A 22,991-nucleotide genomic window follows, 5' to 3' on the forward strand; every position below is an offset into this window, starting at 1 on the left:
GGAAGTAATTTCAAGAACAATGGTAGCAACTGTCCTCGGTTGTTCACAGTGTTATGTTCAACATGAGGCACTTGCCACCAACTAAGGGCTGACCAGGTATCACCTCTAAGTACGTTTCTAATACTGCTGTGTTTTATATAAGGACTACCAAGAAGATGTTGTGAGTTTGGGACTCAAACTCGGGTCTTTGTGTATGCTAGGCAAGTGTTCTAGCTTTTCTCTTACATGTGTAATTAGAAAGGCTGTCATTTGCCTAATAGCCAGTATTCCCTTCTCTCTGTCATAACAGAAAGCCTATATTCCTAATGATGTTAAAACTTTTTTAATGTAGTTATTTGTTTAGGTGGCACATTTGGAAGTCAGAAGACAACTCAGAGAAGTCAGTGCTCTTCCTCTACAATGTACATTCCAGGGATTGAACTCAGGTCACAAAGCTTGGTGTCAGCAAGTATCTTTACCTACTGAGCCACCTCACTGGCTCAGATTAATGGTTTTTAAAACTGGCTGTTTGAAGTCAGAATAGTGATGGAGTTTGAAGACAGGGAGCTCCTAGGAAAAGGGCATGATCTGAGACACTTGATCAGGTGCAAGTTTTATAGATATGTTAATGTTCTAGAAGTGTATCAAATATACAATATTTAGGCACTTTTTCTTATGTATGCTACTTAATAAAATTATGGCTAAACAAAAATAATATAATAGCAGTTTGCATATAAAACAATTAAAATACAGACTTTTCTAAAGACATGCATAGAATTACTAGAGATTATTTAGGATGAGGAGAAAGTCTTAGACAGTAACAGCTACACAAGACTGTGAATGTACTTACTGCCACTGAAGTGCACGTTGTGCACACAGTTTAAATGGGGGCAGGCGAGATCTTTGCCAGCGAGTAAAGATGCTTGCCATCAAGCTTCAGGACTTGAGTTCAATCTCCAGAACGCATGGTGAAGAGAATTGACTCCCGCACGTTGTCCTCTGGCATCTACATACATACCATATGCTCTCAGTTACCCACACATGTACATAGATAACACACAAAATAAATACATTTTAAAATTTGAAATGCTTTTAATTAATAGATATAAGCACTCATGTCATTTTTCAATTTTTTAATCATTTTTTTCTTCCCCACCCATTCTCCATAAGTCCATTTATTCCCCTTTTAACACCTAATTTTATCTTCCTAGGCCATCAGACTCTCCTTAGAACAAGCCCTGCCTCCAGAGCCAGAGGAGGAAAATGCGGAGCCTGTTAGCAAGCTTCGGATTCGAACCCCCAGTGGCGAGTTCCTGGAACGCCGTTTCCTGGCCAGCAATAAGCTCCAGATTGTCTTTGATTTTGTGGCTTCCAAGGGATTTCCTTGGGATGAGTTCAAGTTACTGAGCACCTTTCCTAGGAGAGACGTAAGTTCCCTTCCTGCCTCAAAGAATGCTTTCAGCTCATGGGGTCCAGAAAAAGGAAGCCCTGGGCCACTGTAAAATTCCCACAGTCCTTGATTTCTCTCCTTGGGTTTTGGAGGTTGGGTTTCTCAGGCCAGCAGATGTGCTCAGAAGCCTGTGTTAAAAATTAGATCTTAGATCTTTCTTCTGTCACTACTTTCTAGGTGTATAACTAGCCTAACAAGCTTTCCTAAGGTCTCATCTTTGTGTACCTCAGGGCATGCGAAGAATTGTGCTTAACAGCTTAATTATTGGAGTAGAGTTAACACAATTACAGTTTCACTAAGAATGCATTATTACTCTGTGATCGGATTATATTACTAACCTTGAGCATGAATGTCTGTAGTCATAGTGTATATTATTGCAAGATAGTTAATAATTTTATACTATTCTGGGCTAAAGTAGAAATGTACAGTTAGGTAGATTCACAGATGATTAAGTGGTGTGGTTGTGTACAGAAAATGTTGCCTATCATCTCTATGGACAGAACTCTCAGACTGTGTATTTATTTAATCCTTTACTATATACCATATTTATTAGTAACTTAAATACTGAAACTGTGGACAAAGTAGTATTTTATGAAAATATATAGAAGTTCATACCTCTTAATCGAATTAAGGTAAATATATACTAGCATTGTATTATGACTGCCAACAGAAAAGATCACTGCATTTTTAGAGGTGTAAGTCTGGCTAACTAAATGATCCTTTTCAACCCTACACTCAAATTAACTAACCCTGAGAGAATTCTTAAGCTTCATGTTCAAGCAGTCCAGGGCTAATAGGAAAGAGGAGACAGGGGAGTATGTCTTTTGAGGAAATGTTTTCTGGAGAAGGAAAGACCTTTGCAACACTGAGACTGTCTTCAGCTTCTAAAGGCTTGCCATGACCTAAAGATTCTGAGGTTTTGTAAGGTTTTGTGCACAGACCTGGGACCAGTGAGGTGAAAGAGGAGGTGTTCAGCAGACTTATTTCCTGTACCTTCACCAGTTGAGGGTCTCTGTAATCACCATCTACTACAGACATGTAACTGCTCTGATAAAGGCACGAATCTGTGGGCCACACAACTAAGAGTATGTGAGCAGCACAAGCAGGACTTGATGACTTTAGTGGGGCAGATGGAGCAGATGCACAAAGTTGGACAGGAAGGGGAAGTGGCTCTGGGAATGATTGGGGGGGGGTGAATATGATCAAAATACACCATGTGAAATTCTCAGAGAATTACAGAGCCTTTATGTAAGGAAGTTAAAGGAGGCAGACGTGGCTCTCATTTAAGAAAGCCTTACCTAGGAAAGAAGCATCTCATGGCTGAAGTGTGGGACTTCCTGTCTTCAGAAATAGCAAGAACTGCTAAGTCCTGTTGGCACATTCCTTTAATCGCAGCACTAGGGAGGTAGAGACAGGGGGATCACCAAGTTTAAAGCCAGTCTAGTCTATAGAGTGAGTTCTAGGACGGCCATAATGACACAGAAAAAAACAAAAAGAGAAAGACAGGAAGAAAGAGCAAGAACTACTCCTTTGACCAGTGTCCCTGCTTTACGTAGAATGAGACTCGCTCAACTCTCAACTTGTATCAACTAAGATACATGGTAAATCTTAATTTTTTGTTCTGATGTGACTCTATTTAACATACTAGAGTCAAGAGTTTGGCCAGAGCATATTGTCCAAACCCTTCACATTAATAGTCAGTTTTGCAGGATAGAGTCAGAAACCAATGGTGTATTTTTAGGTGGATAAGATGAAGGTCCTGCCTCTTATGTCTAATAAGCTCAGGAAACCAGGGTAGACATTAAGTGGTAGCCATTAGTCCTCCCTTCTCTCACTGCTCACTCAACTCCTGCTCCAATCTCTTCTCCTTCATTTATGATGGACACAACCACGCCTGCATATGTTTGTACCACACAGCCAGATGTTGGTGAAGAAGCTACTGTCAAAGGTTTCACGATCATACTTTACATTCTGTGGTGAACTCCTCAGTCTTAGAAATTGCACATTTTGAATAGAAATCACTTTTTCCTGATTCTTTAAGTCTCATCAGTAGGTGCAGAGACTAGAGGACCACCAGTACAGGGACCATCCTGGACTTTAAAATACACTTCTGTTTCTTTGAAATTAATTTTGTTTGGTTGGTTTTGAGACAAGAACTCTGTGTAGCTCTGGATCTCCTGAAACTCACTCTGTATACCAGACTGGCCTTGAACTCACAGAAATCCATTGCCTCCACCTCTCAAGTGCTAGGATTAAAAGTATGAGCCACTACACCCAGCTGAAATTAAATTTTGAAGTTAGTTTTCACAGGATTTGAGATTTATTTATTTTTATATCTTATGGATGTTTTACCTGCATGTATGTCTGCACCACATGTATTCAGTGCCCACTGAGGCCAGGAAAGGGCATTGGATCAGAGAACTACCAGATGAGTGCTGGAAATTGAACCCTTACCCTTAGGAAGAACAGCCAGTACCCTTAACTGCTAAACTGTCTCTCCAGCCGCTGAAAGGATTTATTTTTAAAAGAAACTAAATTTTCTCTTTAGCAGTAACAGGCCTTCTCCCCCACAAGACTGACTGAAACATTACTGTTAAAAGAAACAGGGGGTTCATTGGCCTGCTGCCTGCATGTCTTGAACTGTCTGTCCAAGGCTTTAAGTGCTGCAAGTGCAGGCTGTTGTTAATATGGGCCAGCCTTAAGTGGAGAGCCCACCTCTTAGTCTTAACAGAAAATGTACTTCTAATCTAGCTATATCATACACTCTCGTTTTTCATTATCAGAGAAGGCTGTTCAATGATTTACTTCTCAGTGTCTTACTTAAACCTAATTTTGTTTCAGATCCAAGTCCTTATTACAAGACCAATTTTTATCAAGTTTGGTCCAGTTTCTTAGGGGAAAATATTGACCTAGAGACATTTAGTCAACCTGAAATTAACTGCCAATTTCCAAAGCCCTGTTGACCATGTCCTTCCTTGCTTAAGATTCTGAAGCAGTTTCTGCTACCCTAGTACATAGTACAAGTCCCCTTGGGGGAGTTGAAAACTTAGCAGTCTAGTCCCTTACTACATGTCCAGCCTGATTTCCACCAGCAGGAGATAGGAGACTGCTCATGATTCACTCAAGGCACAGTCACTCTTATGCCTCTATGCTTTATATACTCTCTTAATGTCTCCTTCAATATTCGCCCTCCCCTCACCTATGAGAGGTCAGGTTTTAATGCCAAGCTCACATATCAACCTTTGTGAAGCCCTCCTTCTTCCACGCTGTCTACTATTGCGGCTTATGCATTCTCTCCTTAATAGTACTTGTCATTGTTCAATGATGACTTAAAGAGACAGTCCATATCACAGCCACATCCCTCTGCTACAGTTCCTTCAACTGTGCCTCATACATGAACTTTTGGTAACTCTTGTCAAATGTTGATAACCTCAGGCTCTTCTAAATCTCTCGTTCCTTAGTGAGCTAGAAATCCTATTCCAATTCAGAACAGATGCCTTAGGCCCACCCAGATTCCAGTCCTAAAGTCAGAAAGCCCAGGACTCTGGGCCTCTAGAGTCATAGATGGGCTGACAGTTAATGGCACTTCATCCCTCTCTGAATGCTCTTTCAAGTCGAATGACTAGTGTTTTTACAAAGCTCTCTATAATAGCCATCTGAGTCTACAAGGATTAGGATCTAATTTGTAAAAGTCATCTCAAATTACAGCCAAACTAAAGACTGTTAAAAAGCACATCTTAAGTCCTTGCCTCTTTAATAACAAATAATATAAGACTTAACTATAGGAGTCTTATTGTGTCTTGAGCCTTTTTCCACAAAGCAAAGGCTGGTTTCTCACCAAAGGATCTATTAAATGCTCTTCTGTGCCCGTCTCCCCCAACAATGAAAACATTACATCATATTAAGATTTCCCAGCTGTCCCACTATTTGCTGAATGTCTGCTGGCTATTATACTTCACTGAACTGAGCACTGTGGGATAACCAAAGTAGCAGCAGGCACAGGCCTTCCCCAGAAAAGCTGATTGTCAAAATGGTTTTAGAGTGGGTTTTGTTTGCATTTTGTTAGTAAAAGTCACCAGGAGATAGAATAGTATTTCCTTCCAGAGCTTGAGTCAGTGTGCTATACCATTAGGGGCACAAACTGCACTGGCCCATTTGCCTCTTTTTTGGCATTGTTCTGTGACTGAGTCCTAAAAGGTGAATGACGACACTGACCATAGTTTCCCTCTGCATCTGTAATAGCACAGAGAGCCTTTTTTAGACTTTCTTTCTCATGCTATATGGTGTAAGGTTGTCAGTAACATGCGGCCTTCCTTTTCTGTCCCACTTAGGATCTTCCCACATCTTCCTTTCTCTTTCCTTCCTCCCCGTTCTCCTTTCAATTTCTATTTTACATTTGCCATTTCCTTCCCTTCCTCTCTATTCTTCCTTATTGCTTTATCCCTCATCCTGTCTTCTCTATTTTTCTTCTATGGTCCACTCTTATTTTTCCTACAAGTAGAAAGCTATTTTCTATTTTTACAATGATTAGAAGATGATTCTAGAAAAGGAGGTTGAGGAATGACAAGCAAGTTCTAGGGACCTATGTCCCACTTGCTATAAAAGGCAAAATTACAACAAACTTTCTTATAAGTGTAAAGAGCTTTTGTGATTCATAAAGTGGCTCAGCCTCTATTCTACAATAGAATGTAAGCTTCCACTAAACCTAACACAACTGTGAGTTTCCTAAAGGTAGAATGGGAAAACGGGATAATTAGGAGGGAGAGTCAGGAAACTGCTTAATAACTATGTTACTTCTTTGTCAGGGTTAAAGCAGACAGTGCATCCTTATCCAGACTCAGCTAGATTGGGATGCCAGGAAAGCTTCTGTTCGGGGATCTGTTTGTCACCTTAAAGATTAGTTTGATTGTGGGTCATGTAGCATAAGTGACTTCACTTTCATTTATCATGCTCCATAGGAGCTTAGTGTCCTCCAGTAACTTTGGCTTAGCAGTATTGTTTCACAGTTACCATCTTTGCTTCGGCCTCCTCTATATAAGAGCATGACAAATGCTTTAGGATATTAACATGACTCTCAGTCATGGGCACTTGGCACTTCTCTTCTCAACATGTACTCACACATTTCTTTGAATTTTTGTCATCTCATTCCAAGATGGACCATTTGTTGTGAAGTGGATGGCCACATGCAAACCTTTAAAACTTTAGAGAGAATAAAGTATGCCAGGGAGATGAGTGTTGTGGCTATATGGGAAATAATACCAAAAACTTTTAATATGCACCTTACCAAAAGGCCCCGTGAATCAAACCAAATAGAACTGAATAAATTTAAGATTGAGCTGGATGAAGAATATACTCATATTTAATCAAGTACTTTTGTAATCAATTCTATATAACAAGTGATGTGCAACAAGAACTAGTAGATTTTCCCCGTTCACAATTCTGTTGTCTGGTAATTCATGACTGTGTTAAATCATAGGACATATAAGAACGAATGAGTCCAGTGTCAGGCCCTGTGTAGGTCAGTGTAGAGACCTACAGTGTACAACCAAATCATTATTTTAGGGATCTTACTGAAGTTACTCTCTATGTGAAGTAAAAGTAAAAGATTCCTTAAGTCAGGTAAAGATTTGGATTTAACATAATAGACCTCACACTCCATCAAATTACCTGCAGATACTAATGAGTATGAAATTATAATGTCCTGAGTAAAACTGACAGCATGAGTTTCTCAACTTCTTTTGTTTTGCAGTTTGAATATCTCTGGTTATAGATGAGCAGTTTGCTGGACTCTTTTTATCCCATTCAACAAGCAAGAGTCTTGTACTTTGACATGTATTCAAGTTGTCTCAACTCACCTTATAGAGTTTCAAGAATACTGTAATTCTTTCCTTAAAGAGTTATAGCCAGGTGCTGGAGGAAACTAGAATAATTCAGCACCCAGTCCAGGATGTAGGCTCACAAGACAAGTAACAGTGTAGTATAATTTCCTTTTGAACTGTATTGTTTTCTCACCACCATCACTCCTACCTCCCACATGCACCTAAGATACTCAAAGTAAGACTAATTTGCATGCAAAATTAGTCTGGTCTCATCCAACTTGACCTGAATATTTACATAAGCACTTAAATAGCATTTGACCCCGTAGGCTTTTATTTCCTTTCCTGAAATTTTTAAAATATTATTTATTGTATGTTTATGAGTACCACATGCATGCCTGGTGCCCATGGAGGCCAAAAAAAGGCATCAGATCCCCTGGAATTGAAGTCTTAAACCACCTTACAGGTACTGGGAATTGAACCTAGGTCCCTTGGAAGAGCAACCAGTACTCTTAAAGGGCCATCTATCCAGACCCCTTTGCTGAAATTCTTGAGTCTTGAGCCAAAAGTTTTTTAAACCTGGAAAATCAAACCAAAACACATGTTAAAGTTTGTGTGCTGTGCATATAGATCACAGCACTCTGTGCTGTGCATCAGAGTCTCAAATACAGTGTTCTAGTCAAAGCTTGATAACATAACCAGTGTATCCAGTTGTATCCTGTGATAAAAGGAGCAGTTTCTGATTAAATTTACAGAAACAACTATATTTCACTAAAGTACTCTCAAGTAATTTCTGAATTTTGAGGGATTAGGTAGGAGAGAAAGCAAGTATTTCCATTTCGTTCACAAAAGTTTTTTTTTTTTAAACAAATTTGCTGTAGTTTTAGAAAGCTTAAGAAGAAGAAAAATATTTTAGTAAATGTAGAAAACAGAGCTAGGGAAGTAGCTCAGTAGTTAGTAAAGTGCTTGCCCTGCAAGCCAACGGGAGGGAGGGAATGAATTCAGTCCCTAAAACCCATATAACAGCCAGCATGATGGTGCCTGCTTGCAATCCTACCACTGATAAGCAAGGACAGGTGGACCCCTGGGCTTCCTGTGCTGGCCTCACCTACTGGGCAAGCTCCAGGCCAATGAGAGAACCTGTCTCAGAAAACAAGGTAAATAGTTCCTGAAAAACTGTGCTGGGTTTGTTGAAGAACAGACTGACCTGTTGGAGGCAAGCATTTCTTAAATAATGTTTGATGTGGGAGGGCCCAGCTCAGTGTGGGTAGAATCAGCTCTAGGCAGGTGGTCCTTGGTTGTGAAAAAAAGCAGGCTGAGCAGGCAAGGAGAGCAAGCCTGTAAGCAGCATGTCTCCATGGCTTCTGCTTAGTTCCTGCTCTGAATTCTTGCCCTGACTTTCCTTCATTATGGACTGTAAGCTATCAGATGAAATCAACTTTTTCCTTCCCAAGTTGCTTTTGGTCATGGAATTTAATCACAGTACAGGGAATAAAACTAGGACAGGAACCAAGGTTGCCCTCTGCCCCTCCCCACAAAGGTCATATACACATGCACAAAACAAAAGTCTAGAAAACAATGCTTTTTTAAAGGCAGTGTTTCGAGATTTATTTTAAGGCTGTAAAAATCCTTAGTTCTTTCTTTATTAGTTCACTAAGTCTTATGTAGCTAATTCCATTCTGCTTGGTCTTTAGAACTTTCACAGCTCTCAGGTTTTTTTATTAGTTCTGGAACTTATCTAGACCAATGGTGTAATCTTAAGTTACCGTAAGCCTGCATTTTTGTTTCTATAGCATGTAACATTTTAGTATGATAACTGAAATGTTGACTGATTATATTTCAGACTTCTTGGCACTTCAACTTTTAGAAGACAATAATAACAAATCTATGCAAAGATATCTGTCATGGGTTAAATATCATTGTTAATTGACAGTGTTTTCCATGTAGTTAACATTTTTAAAAATCTCATTAGTTCTACAGATACTTTGAGATGTTCCAACGCCCTTTGAAATATCCCAAAATTAGTATGAGGTCAAAAGACTTAGGTTTTGATTTAGGAACATTTGTCAGAGATTTCAAAGGTTTAAACCTCTTGATTAAGATAGGATCACGGGTCATTGAGAGATAATATTCATTTAACCAAAGTGATAATTAGAAAACTTCAAAAGACACATGTAAAAAGTTACATAGTTGTAAATAAAACCTCCAGTTTTTAATGCTCAGGACTCAGTTTTCTCAAATAATAAAAAACAGCAGTGTATGAGGAATCATTTTGATAAAGGGCTGTTTTTTGTTTAGGTCAAATTTCTGTTTTGGGGTTTTTGGTTTGTTTTTTGTTTCTTGCTTTTTGTTTTGTTTTGTTGGTTATTTTGGATTTTGGTTTTAGATCTCTGTAGCCCTGGCTGACTTGAAACTCACTCGGTAAACCAGGCTGGCCTTGAACTCACAGAGATCCTCCTGTTAAGTCATTTTTCTAAAAGTAGTCCCATACTGCCAGCAGACTTACTGCTGTGACAGAGACCCAGGTTCTTTAATAGTAAGGGAAGGCATCACAGAGGACATGAATGGACCCGAACCATGTCCAGGATGTCTAGTGAGAGGAAACAGGTATCATGGAGGTAAAGATGTGATGGTAATTAGACTAGGATCGGAATCTCACTCGCACATGGTTGCTGTTAACACTGGGCAGTTTTCTTAGCTCTACTGAACTTCCACTTTATTGCCTTTGAAAGAAAAATGGCAAAAGGAGATGAGTAAATGGAGGTAGTATGTGTATGACGGGCTTACAGCTTTCAAAGGTTTAAAAGGACAATGAATTCTTCAGAACAAGGATATATTTTGAGGCAGGATCTCACGGTGTAGACAATAATTGCCTTGAACTCATCATATAGTCCAAACTAACAGCACACACCCAGTAATCCCCACCTCAGCCTCCCTACTGCTAGGGTTACAGGAGTGTGACACTGGAGCCCAGCAATGATAGATATTTGTGTTAAAAATATCCAAGTGCTCTGAATGTGTCACTGGAATCAATCTCTCTCTCTCTCTCTCTCTCTCTCTCTCTCTCTCTCTCTCTCTCTCTCTCTCTCTCACTCTCTCTCTCTCTCTCTGTTGTAGTTATTGTTACTGTTGATTTTTCAAGATAGGGTTTCTCCATGTAACAGTTCTGGCTGCCCTAGAACTTGCTCTGTAGACCAGGCTCGAACTCATAAAGATCTACCTGCCTCTGCCTCCGAGTGTTGGGATTAAAGGCGTGCACCACCACTGCCTGGCCATTGGAATCTTAGTATTTGATTTTTTTAAAGATCATAGAGTTACCAAGGCCAATTCTGTCATTTTAGTGGCTAGTTCTTCCTACATCAATTAATAACCAAGGCAACCCATCACAAACATATCCACAGGCCAGTGAAGCTAGATAATTTCTCAATTGAGGCATTCCTTCCAGGTTGTAGCAAGTTGACATTATTAATATAATAATTTCTCATCTTTGAGAAGCATGAAATCAAAAAAGATCTCATAATGTCTAAGTTTTCGATTTTGTATTTGGCTACATTTATAGCTATCTTCAGCTGCACGCAGCTCGTGGACTGCCAGGTACCCTGGCCTTTAGGAAAAGGATTAAAATTCTGAGCAAGCCATACAGAATTTTTCACACTTTCAAGCCATCTTTCTTCTCACTGGCTTTCTCACCACATGCTCCACCCACTCAAACACAAATACAACTTCTTAAGTAAAGGAAATCAAGACATCTCCTTGTCAGCCTTATGGAATATTTCCATACCTGTATATATTGTGATTTTAAATTAGGTTAACCAACTCTGTCTCTGCAAACATTGTTTCTCTGTGCCAAAACCTTTCTTGTAACATCTTTTTTTTTTTTTCTTTTTTTCGGAGCTGGGGACCAAACCCAGGGCCTTGTGGTTGCTAGGCAAGCGCTCTACCACTGAGCCATATCCCCAACCCTTGTAACATCTTAAAATGTGTACTACATTATGATTCTCTATAGCTCTCCACCGTACAGTAGCACTCCAAGACCTTCTTGCTTCTGTTTAACTCTTTGTTGATCAACATTTATCCACCCCCTCTTCCCTGGAAACCATTATTCCACTCTCAGCTTGTGGGATCCTTCTCCCACTCCCACCCCCCAATTCTACATGTGGATGAATGAGATCTTCCAGTATTTGTCTTTCTGTGCCTGGCTTCATCATTTAAGAGTGGTCTCCAGCTCTACCCACATTGTCACAGATGACAGGATTTCTGTTTATAGCTGAATAGTGCTCCACTGAATGTGTGCCATGGCTTCAGTTGATGAACACAGAGGCTGCTTCAGGGCTTTAGCTATTGTAATGTGCTGCAGTGAACATGGAGTGCAGGCGTCTCTTAGGCATACTGACTTTATTTTCATTGGCTGTATCTCCACTGGTGAGATCACCGTGTCAGAAGACTAATTTACGTTCCCACCAACGGTGTCAAAGCTTACAGAGATCCACCTGCCTCTGTCTCCTGAGTGCCTCCTCAGTTCTTCTGGTATTGTAGACTAAATAAATTTGGGGTCATTTCTTGGTAAAATGAGAGAAACTTTAGCTTCTTCAGAGCATTGTGCAAACTGAAGATGCACATAAAGTTTCTTCATATGTACATGTGCATAGCACTTAACAGGGAGAGTCTGAGCATGGTAACTGGCAATCTCCCTTACTTTGACAAAGATTCTTTGTCCAGTATTAACTATTTTAATATTTTATATTAGCTCTTTCAAATAAAAATACCAAAATGTGCTTTACATGCATAATAACAAAAGATTAGAAGTAGTGTTCAAGTACAGGTGTCTAGAATTTGATATGTCATCCAATTTACCAATCCAGTGGGTTTCTCATGGTTGGAAACATTTCCTAGAAAACTGTCTTATGGTATTTTTCCTGTCAAACATGTCAAGCTTGTTTCTTTGCAGATATTTTTACTAATGTCTGAGTACTTTGGGGACAGCTCTGTATAAGCTTGCTTTTGGTATTAGAACTCACTCCGCTGGCCTCCAACTCAGAGATTTACCTGCCTCTGCCTCCAGAGTGAAGGGATTAAAGGTGTGTGCCAGGGCTGCTGAGCTGTATGAGCTGTGTTCATGGCCACATTTCCAGTACAGAGCTTACACAAGCCTACCAGAGAACAGTGACTCCCTGAGTTAGTAAACACTCAAGTCATTACACCTAGTGGAATATGAAACTACCTTTCTATAAGCCTCTAATCACATCTCCTTCTCCTCCTCCTCCTCCCCTTCTTCCTCCTTCTCCTCTTCTTCTTCCTCTTCCTCCTCCTCTTCTTCTTCTTCCTCTTCTTCTTCCTCTTCCTCATCCTTCTCCTCCTTCTCCTTCTTACTCTTACTCTTCTTCATTTTCCCCTTCTTCCTTTTCCTCTTCTTCCTCCCTTTCTTCCTCCTTTTCTTCTCCTCCCTCTTTCTTCTCCTTCTCCTTTTTCTTCTCCTTATAATACTGGAGATTGAATTTAGGGCCTCAAGCACTCTGGGCAGGTACTCTACTACTGAGATGTATCCTAGCCCTCCTGGTCACTTTATTATCAAGCAATGGATCCTTAACCTTGTCTTATGTCTTAGACAAGATAATGGAAGGGGGAGGCCACAAAGATGGCAGCAATGAAAATAAAAAGTAGGCAGCAGGGTCAAGAGGAAGATTATGTGAATGGGTATCTGTTTTGTTACATCAAGAGAGGATGGAAAGAAGCAATTGTCAGGGTGATTCTGAGGGTCTCATTATGAATGGCTAGAAAAGGAAAATAGTCCTACCTCAGGAGAGCTCATGAGACATATGGGAAGGCAAGCTCACTTCAGATGTGTTGAGTCTGAGGAGCAGGAAGTTTACATGGTGCTTCTCAGAATTAAAGGTTTAAACAGTGAGGCTAGACCAGCACCAGAGGTATCCCTGTGAAGGAGCAGAACATATTAAAAGTTGATAAAGCCAAAGAAACAGTGCTGGTAGTGATTACAGGACTAGAGTGCCTGCTCAAACGATATTTCTGCTATCTCCTCGATTTTTGATCTTGAATAAATTAATTTAGTTCTATGTAGCTCACTCTCCTTACATTTTCTGTATCTTTTCCTCTATTGAAGGGTATCTGAGTTCTTTCCAGCTTCTGGGTATTATAAATAAGGCTGCTATGAATGTGGTGGAGCATGGGTCCTTGTTATATGTTGGGGTATCTTTTATATATATGCCCAGGAGTGGTATAGCTGGATCCTCAGGTAGTACTATTTCCAATTTTCTCAGGAACCTGACAGACTGATTTCCAAAGTGGTTATACCAGTCTGCAATCCCACCAACAATGGAGGAGTGTTCCTCTTTCTCTACATCCTCACCAGCATCTGTTGTCACCTGAGTTTTTTATCTTAGCCATTCTGACTAGTATGAGGTGGAATCTCAGGGTTGTTTTGATTTGCATTTCCCCGAGGATTAAGGATGTTGAACATTTCTTTAGGTACTTCTCAGCCATATGGCATTCCTCAGTTGAAAATTCTTTGTTTAGCTCTGAACTCCATTTTTTAATAGGGTTATTTGACTCTCCGAAGTCTAACTTCCTGAGTTCTTTGGGCTAATATTGGATATTAGCCCTCTATCAGATGTAGAGTTGGTAAAGATCTTTTCCCAATCTGTTGGTTGCCATTTTGTCCTAATGGCAGTGTCCTTTGCCTTACAGAAGCTTTTCAATTTTATGAAGTCCCATTTATTTGTTGATTCTTGGTCTTAGAGCATAAGCCATTGGTGTTCTGTTCAGAAAATTTTCTCCAGTGCCCATGTGTTTGAGGCTCTTCCCCACTTTTTCTTCTATTAGTTTGAGTGTATCTGGTTTTATGTGGAAGTCCTTGATCCACTTTGACTTGAGCTTTGTACAGGGCGATAAGAATGGATCGATCTGCATTCTTCTACATGCTGACCTCCAGTTGAACCAGCACCATTTGTTGAAAATGCTATCTTTTTTCCACTGGATGGTTTTGGTTCTTTTGTCAAAGATCAAGTGACCATAGGTGTGTGGGTTCATTTCTGGGTCTTCAGTTCTATTCCATTGATCTACCTACCTGTCTTTGTACCAATACCATACAGTTTTTATCACTATTGTTCTGTAATGCAGCTTGTGGTCAGGGATGGTGATTCCCTCAGAAGTTCTTTTATTGTTGAGGATAGTTTTGGCTATCCTGAGTATTTTGTTATTCTAAGTGAATTTGCAAATTGCTCTTTCAAACTCTATGAAGAATTGAGTTAGAATTTTGATGGTGAATGCATTGAATCTGTAGATCACTTTGGGCAAGATGGCCATTTTTACAATAATAATCCTGCCAATCCATGAGCATGGAAGATCTTTCCATCTTCTGAGATCTTCAATTTCTTTCTTCAGAGACTAAAAGTTCTTGTCATACAGGTCTTTCACTTGCTTGGTTAGAGTCACACTGAGTTATTTTATGTTATTTGTGACTATTATGAAGGGTGTCATTTTTCTAATTTCTGAGTGGGGTAACCCAATCCCAAAAAAATACAGAAGGTATGCACTCACTGATAAGTGGATATTAGGCCAAAAGCTAGAATTACCCAAGATACAATCCACAGACCACATGAAGCTCAAGAAGAAGGATGACCAAAGTGCAGGTGCTTCAGTCCTTAAAAGGGGGAGCAAAAATATTCATAGTAGGAGACATATAGGGCGACAGTTTGGAGCAGAGACTGAATGAATGGCCATTCAGAGCCTGCCCCACATGGAGATCCAGCCCATATACATACAGTCACCAACCCAGACAATATTGCTGATGCCAAGAAGTGCATGCTGACAGGAGCCTGATAGAGCTGTCTCCTGAGAGGCTCTAACAGAGCATGACAAATTCAGAGGCAAATGCTAGCAGCCAAGCATTGAACTGAGAATGGGATCCCCATTGGAGGAGTTACAGAAAGCCTTGAGGGAGCTGAAGGAGCTTGCAACCCCATAAAAACAACAATACCAACCAATCAGAGCTTCCAGGGACTAAACCACCACCCAAAGAATGCACATGGACAGACCCATGGCTCCAGCTGCATATGTAGCAGAGGGTGGCCTTGTTGGGCACCAGTGGGAGGAAAAGCTCTTGGTCCTGCCAAGTCTGGCCCCTGCCTTCGCCCCATCAGTGTAGGGGAATATCAGGGCAGGGAGGCAGGAAGGGGGGGTGGGTGGTTGGGTAGGGGAACACCCTCATACAGGGAGGGAGAGGGGATAGTGGGTTTATGGATGGGAAACCGGGAAATGAGATACATTTGAAATGTAAATAAAAAATATCCAATAAAAAAATTAAAAATAAAAGAAATGGTCACTGCACCTCTACTGCTTTGGTAAAGTTGACAGGAAGAAAGGATCTTACCAACCCACAGAACCACTGATGGAGGGAATCATGGGTGTATGAGGTGGGGAAAAAAAAACAACAAAAAACAAAAAAAAATCTTATGCCATGCAAAGACTGCAAAGGATCCAGAAGGTAAAGATAACTCTTTCAGGAAAGCCAAGCAGAGTGCTGAGCCATGGAAGTCTGCCTTCGTCCCTTCAGACTCCTTTAAAATACAGTGACTTGGTGTATACCTGTTACCCACCAGGTTCTTCAGATTTATTAGTTATCTAAAAGGTGTTGCCTTTATTTTATAGACAAAGACATAGAAGCTTAGAGAGCTAAACTTTCTCCAGGTTGCACAACACTAATACCTGTATTTGATTCCCAAATCCACATCATCTCCTCATATTATGCTGAACATTAAGTGGAGTGGCTATTACGGATTATGTATAAGTATGTTGATGTATTTAAACCTTTCCAAAATTGTTTACTCTGCCTCAGAACTTAATTTTGTAAGGTGTTTGTGAAATAGTGTAGCATTCAAAATTGCTGTTATCAGAAATAAATAAAATTTGAAGGCCGTACATGTAATTCAGTCTGATTCTTGAGCCATAAATAAAAAATCACTAGTTCTTTGCTCAGTATTACAAGTGTCTCTGCAGATACTCTACTCACTTAAAGTGTTTATAATAATACCACTGTAAACACAAACAGCTGCCAGCATATGTATGCTCAGATTAGCCTTTCCTAGATACTCACTGCAACTTTCAAATTCAGTGCTACAGTTCCAGAGTGCACTAGCACATGCCAAATCCTCTGGCCTCACTGCAGCTCTAGCCCCAGCCTCAAAGTACTTTACCTAAGCTACACCCTGCACCTTACCCCACATCTGGACCTCATATCTTGGGTTTAATGCCTGAGTCTCAGGCATGAATGTCATCTTGCTCTTTCCAAGTTTATTTCACTTTTATAGTTGGCCTTCTATGATGCTTTGTGTGACCTTCACACATGCCTTTTATAAGGACTAACATTAGTAGTCCTTCATACATGACTTCTCTGAGGCCTTGTGTGAACAGGCCTTTGTACATGCTTTCTATGAAGTCTTAGGTCAGAATACCTTCACACATGCTTTCTAGGAGGCCTTGTGTGAGCAACACTGCATGCATGCCTTTTAGACTGTGGAAAGCTACAAAAGACTCTTCTAGTTGAGAGACTAAGACACAGAGAAAGCCTAGAACTAAGACACTGAAGGCGGAAATGGTAATCTTAAGCTTACAGTCAGCTACAAGCTGAAGGTGTGAATTTTTAAACAAAAAAAAAGATACATATCAAAGTTGAAGTTACTTGGAATTATATCTAATTGACCATTATTCCCTAGCAAGTTACATGACATGTAGTGAACATGTAACTGATTTAATATATAATAAATATCTAAGAACACTAGCTAATTAGATTGTAACAAATGACTAGATATTAGACTAGAACAAGGAAGATAAATATGGTGATCCTCTAGGAGAGAAGCATTCATCTTCCTTATATTCCCTCTGGGTCTTCTTCCTATTGTACCCTTACCACCGTGAGCTGTAATGAGCTTTGAACTGCAGTGAGCATTTTTCTTGTCTAAGTGTTGCTCTAGACATTGCTTAAGGCAGATACCTTATTTGCTGCTATAATCCATTGTCTACCAAGTTTCTTAAATATCATATACACTAAGCCGGGTGGTGATGGTGTAAGCCTTTAATCCCAGCACTTGGAGACAGAGGCAGGTGAATCTATGTGAGTTTAAGGCAAGCCTGGTGTACAAAGTAAGTTCCAAGACAGCTAGCATTACAAAGAAACCCTGTCTTGAAAGATAAAACAAAACCAAAAAAGATCATAAACACTAAAGCAACAATAGCATCTGCTGTTATTGTTTGGGTTTGTCTTTTCTGAATCACCGAACAAATTTGTGAGCTCATGATGCCCTCATGGCTTGAGGTTAGATTAATTGGGAACTATAATATAGTAACATCCACCCTCATTTATTCCTAGTTCTTTCCCTCTCTCCATTCGCCTACTTGATGTATAGCCATGAAAGTAGAACTCTCAGGCCCGTAGAGAAAAACCATGGTGTATTTGGAGCTGTAAATGACCCCATCTAGTGAAAGCTTTCAAGTGTCTTTTAAATGGCACTTGTCAGCCTCTGATTCTGACATCTCTGGCAGGGCATCTGAATATGTGCTTTGGGAAAGGGGACTAAGCTGGGAGCAGGCATCTCAAGACAAAATGTTTATTCTTCCAGCCACTTGTCTGATCTCAAACAAACCACGAACTTTTCTAGGTCATATTTTCCTCCTCTGAAATACAGATTTAAATATGTTCTTTTCAAATCTTCTTTAGACTCTGATACTATGTAAGTCTAATTAAATAGATTAAAAAGAGTTTTAAAAACCAGGATATTAATAATACTTAGTCTATTAGCAGCCATCTTCTGAGAAGTATAACAAAACCACTGGCTTCCTGGTCTTCCCAGCCTTAAGATCATCTTCTCTCCTTTATATGAGAATATTTCCCTCCCTGACAGTTTATGGAGACTTAAGCTTCTATTTACTGTAGCTGGAGGCTCTTATAAGCTGAGGCTTTGACAGTATTTCACATTTATTTATCTGAGCCAGAGCTTAGGATCAGGTAGCAGCTAAGTCATTTAAGGTTATTCAAATGCATTGAAAATGTTGCTTAATAATTCAGAACCAGTTTTCTCTGTTTAGAGTGTTAAGGTTTTAAAAATCCTCCTAATTAGCCAATTCCGACAGTTTAAACAGAGAAGGGAAAACGCTGTCCCTTCTTAAAAGGGCAACGGATGCAGACTTCTTATTAGCTCCCGTGTGTGGACACTGGCTGAGGCTAGGGCAGACCATCCAGAGCAAAGGGCCCTGTTGGAGTCAACTCCCAGTGCTCCCAGTGGCATCCCAGGAAGCTCTGCCTGCTGAGGGTGTGAGGTGAGTGGAAGTAGGCGTAGGTGCAGGCTTCTCCAAATCCCATTGCTTTGGATTGGTGAGGCCCTGGGGAAGAGTGGAGAAACTTGGCCCAGTCATTCCATTATTGGTCTTTCACAAACATTTCTGGAACTGATACAGTGAAACATCCTCTGAGCTGCATCCTTCAGAGTTCCTCACCCATTAAGGTGTAAGAGTGCTGTTTGAACAAAGAACATTGTTGGTATTGCCAGTGCCTATATTCTACAACAAACCCTAACCTTGTATCTGCCAGCTGACTTTGGCACCAACCTTATTTGGAGAATCTACAGGTAAAAGACAGGTATTGGCTCGGCAGCTGTGGCTTGGTCACATGCAGAGCACTGTAGTAGATAATGAAAGAAACAACAATGAATGTATGTGGCTGCTTTGTCACTAACCTGTGGCCTAATCAATAAGACTGGAAGCTGGTGTGATTAGCTCTGTTCCAGAAAAAGAAAAGGGGATTTAGGCTCTGTTGTGGGCCTGGTTTTGTAGAAGAGGTGCCTTTTAAGTTGATCTTAAGGGATATATAGGTTAGAATGTGTGAAATTAGACAGGAAAGATAATCTAGATAGAGGAAACAATGTAGCCCAAGATTCTAAGGAGGAAAACCCAATGAATATTTGGTCAATAGCAAACAACTCTAAGTGCCTGGATCATAAGACGGTGAGGTAATAATATTTGAAGATCAGAATAATAAAAAGTGGTAGGACCAAGATACCATCACCCCTTCAAAAAGCATAAGTCTGCATGTCATTGATTAATGTATCTCTTTGCTGTATACTCTGAAATACTGATGTGAGCTTGCTTTCTGTTTTCAGCACTCCGTAATCTTCTCTAGTTTGATACCTACTCTGCATGCTACTTTCTTTATTAACAGCATAGAATGCACAAGGCACCTTAAGTTGCTTTGTCTTCCCCACAAGACATGTGTGTGATGTCCGAGGGAAAGCACACTGTGATGGTACTTATAGCTGTTCTCTAAAGTAGGACAACAGTGTCAGCATCCTTAACAAGACAGACAGAAGCTTGAAGATAAGAAGGGCTTGGCTGAGTTCTCTTCCCAAATATTTTCAGTTCTCATCATAGTACTTTTCTTTAAGTCCAGGAATTTGGGAGGTCTAGTATTCTACAGACCTTCTAGACCAGCCTTCAAAGGATGTTCCTGCACTGTTCATGGTTCTTGCCTTCCAGTTTCATAAGCTTTGGGCAGATGAAGTGTAATATCAAAATAGCTCAGAGAAAGCCTTGGTAACATTTAAGATATTGAACGTGCTGCATCTGGTAACTAGAAATTTTAATGATCTCCTGCTGTTTTGGTAATTGGATAAGTAAATACATCAGAATAAATCACACCAGCAAGTCTTTTGTATGTCGTTAGGGACTCAACTCTTTTAACTCCTGTTCAAAGCTCCGGCTCTTGAGTGGTGCTTGTGTGCAGAACACACTGGCTTGCATGGCCCTACTTGGGTATTAAAATGCATGCAAACTGCTCAGTCTCTCTCTAGCCACTCTGCTGCTGAAGACGCATTGAGCACATCACTAAATGACCTCTCTGCAGCCAGGGGAAAGTATTTTTCTGAAGTTTATGCTACCTATAAATTTATAGTTTATCTCCAAACTGCCTTCCTAGCTATGCCTACCATTAAAGCCCCAATGTCAGACCAACACCCATTTACAAAATGGGAAAATGAAAGGCTGAGCAGAAAAGGATGACCCAGTTTTAGTAAGAAATTGCTTAAAAACTATCAGTAGAAGAGTGACAGGATGGGAGTTTTTGTGCAACTCTCTTCCATATAGAAATGTGGACATGGTTTATTGAAAGACCACTGGGGTGTTGGACAGTGCTGTCACCACCATCTTACAGATAAGGAATGTGTGTCTCCTCTCACAAGAGATTATGACTTGTGCAAAAGATGCAATGCCAGGATCTAAAAATCTACTTGTTTCTTAATCTGTGCCTAATGGTGAGATTCTGGGGCAAGCAATGATTAGGATTTCTCAGAAGGCTTTTTTAAGCTCACAGTTCTAAACCTAACCAGTATGCAGGTATCTTTTCCATGTTTCTCAGTGCCACAGTCACTAGTGTTGTGATCCAGTCTAATCAGTGACATCCTAGAGACCTCTTAGGAAGACCTGGCTGTCTGGCGTGGTATTGGCCTCTAAAGAGAGGCTCGTCCCCTAGAACAGTGTTTCCCTACCTCTTTCAAACCACTACATACTCAATGAAGTAACCATACTACCTTGAGCTGGCTCAAAATCAATCCAGCCCTGGGGCTTCAGGCAGTCCCCAATGGGTGAAGAGACCAGTACTTACCACATCTGTAACCTAGGCATGCCTCTGGAGATAATCTGCACTAGATCTATTCTGCACTACAGAATGAAATGGAAGGTTTTGGATATGTCAGGTGGTCTAGATTCATGTGATGTTTTTCTAAGACAGACTTGGTGTTATGCTGAGACAAGACCCATGGGAAGACACTATGTTTGGAGAAAGTATAAACAGGACTCAGTGGACAGTGAGTGCCATGCTTGCATAGCTAGCTTCGCAACATTCCTTTGGTCTCTTTGCTGATCTTCATTTTCTTGAGATAGGTGTAGCAGAGAATTTCTCTTGACATCTCAGCTGGTCCTGGTCGTTGCCGCTGACTTGTGCTTATTTGGTGGCAGAGGACTGGGCTTTTTTTGTTAGATGTGCTGTTGCTGCTAATTCCGTTTGCTGTCCTGGTCTTATTGAACTGCACTGTTGGTATCTTGACAACAGATTGGAAGTCCCCAAGGAACTACTTTTAAACAGGTCCACATCCCCTTGTCCTATTTACCATATTTTCTCCCCTACCTATGGACAGTGGGCCAGAAGGGGGGTCGAAGCGTTTGAGAACCCTTATTAAAAGTATGTTTTTTAAAAAAATCTAAGCCTACAACAGAAGCTTCATCTGTGAACTTACTTATGGTGTATGCTTCTATGGACCCCAAGCTTATAAACTACTCTGTAACACAGAATTTCCACTAGTTTACTTGAAATTGTGCCTTCAGATCAAATGAGGAACTAATCTCAGGGAGAGAAGACCTAACTATGCTTTGGTGTTGGGTTTTTGTTGGTGGTGGTGTTGTTGTTGTTGTTTTTAGGTTTGGTTTGGGGGGTGTTGGGTTTTTTTTTAATGCTTTGTCTGCATACTTTGATTTACTCCTGTCTTTAGACTAAAGAACATCTCCTCCTCTTACCTTACCCTTGTTAGGATCCCGTCTCATACCTCTGGGCTTTCCCATTAACACTGTCACTTAATAGTGTAGTGACCAAAGCCACCACTAGGAACACCAAGGCCAAGAAAGGTTACCAAGGCATCCCTGACAAGATGCCAATTTTTGAGGACATTTTAATATAAATAAAAATATCATTTTTCCCTGTCCATAAAATAGAATAAGAGGAGTACTTAAAGAATTATGATAATTGCTTAATTAGATAATATGGAGATAATTAGCATAGTGTGTAGCACTTAGAAAATGCCAAGAAGTAAAGAGCAACATAGGTTGAAACCCTATCTCAAAAAAAAAAGTCAGAAACCCTGAAATAGCATGCAGTGTCTACTCTTAATCATCCATTTCCCCTGGCATAAGTCACTTGTCTTATGAGTCTCAAGTTGCTCACCTGTTGTGGTTTGCCCTAAAGTTATCTGTATTTTGATGCTAATTCCACTGCCCCTAGGACAGCTGCCTAGTCACATACTCAGGAATCAGGTGACTTGATCAGAACCTTTTCCCCATTGAATTTGTAAAGTACAGGTGAGGGGCAGGTACAGGATAGAAGGAGGCCTGTCATTAGAGGAGAAGGAAGGATGGGCGGGAGAGAAGTTTGAAGGAAGAGAAGAGAGAGGAGGAGAGAGGGGAGAGAAGCAGTGGCAGGACAAGATGGCAGGTGATGTTAAGATTCTGCTCTGTGTATTTACGGTTGTTATTAATGTTCTCAAGGGATGGATGGTACCGGGCTTTGTATGTTTAAGTGGGCAATTATATCTTATCAATTGAATCTAAGATTATTGTGTTGTGTGTTCTTTTATGTGAGGGTTTGAGTGTAGGAAAGTGCGCGGCTGGGATGTGTTTCCGCCAAGATATCTAGCAGATATCTTGGGGCACCACGGCGCGGACCAAGCGGGATAAAAGACAACCGATACTTTTTTTATTTTTATATTTTTACAACAACACTCACCTGTGAAGTGAAGGCCTGGGATGTTGGGTAGTTAAGGCATTTTTCTCAGCCTAACATTCTTGAGATCTCCAGTATGGCAAGATGAGACTGTCATGTTAGTTTACATTTTCACAACAGAGTATTAATTTTAGAACAGGAACTGAATGAAGCCAAGGGAGGTCATAGGGGGGAAATGCATATAAAATTTCAAATC

At 40.4% G+C, this 22,991-nt stretch overlaps 1 protein-coding gene across 6 annotated transcripts in view; it reads left to right on the forward strand.

The window, feature by feature from the left end:
* The window catches only part of Faf1 (Fas associated factor 1), a 372,980-nt gene that overhangs the window by 342,855 nt on the left and 7,134 nt on the right, over nt 1-22,991 (forward strand). For all 6 annotated transcript variants that reach the window (XM_087660189.1, XM_087660188.1, NM_130406.2 and 3 more), the window contains 1 exon segment: nt 1,191-1,406. In XM_087660189.1, the coding sequence (XP_087516315.1) occupies nt 1,191-1,406 (216 nt within the window).

Source organism: Rattus norvegicus, chromosome 5 (genome assembly GCF_021556685.1).
Source record: "Rattus norvegicus strain SHRSP/BbbUtx chromosome 5, alternate assembly SHRSP_T2T, whole genome shotgun sequence".
Classification (NCBI taxonomy): domain Eukaryota; kingdom Metazoa; phylum Chordata; class Mammalia; order Rodentia; family Muridae; genus Rattus; species Rattus norvegicus.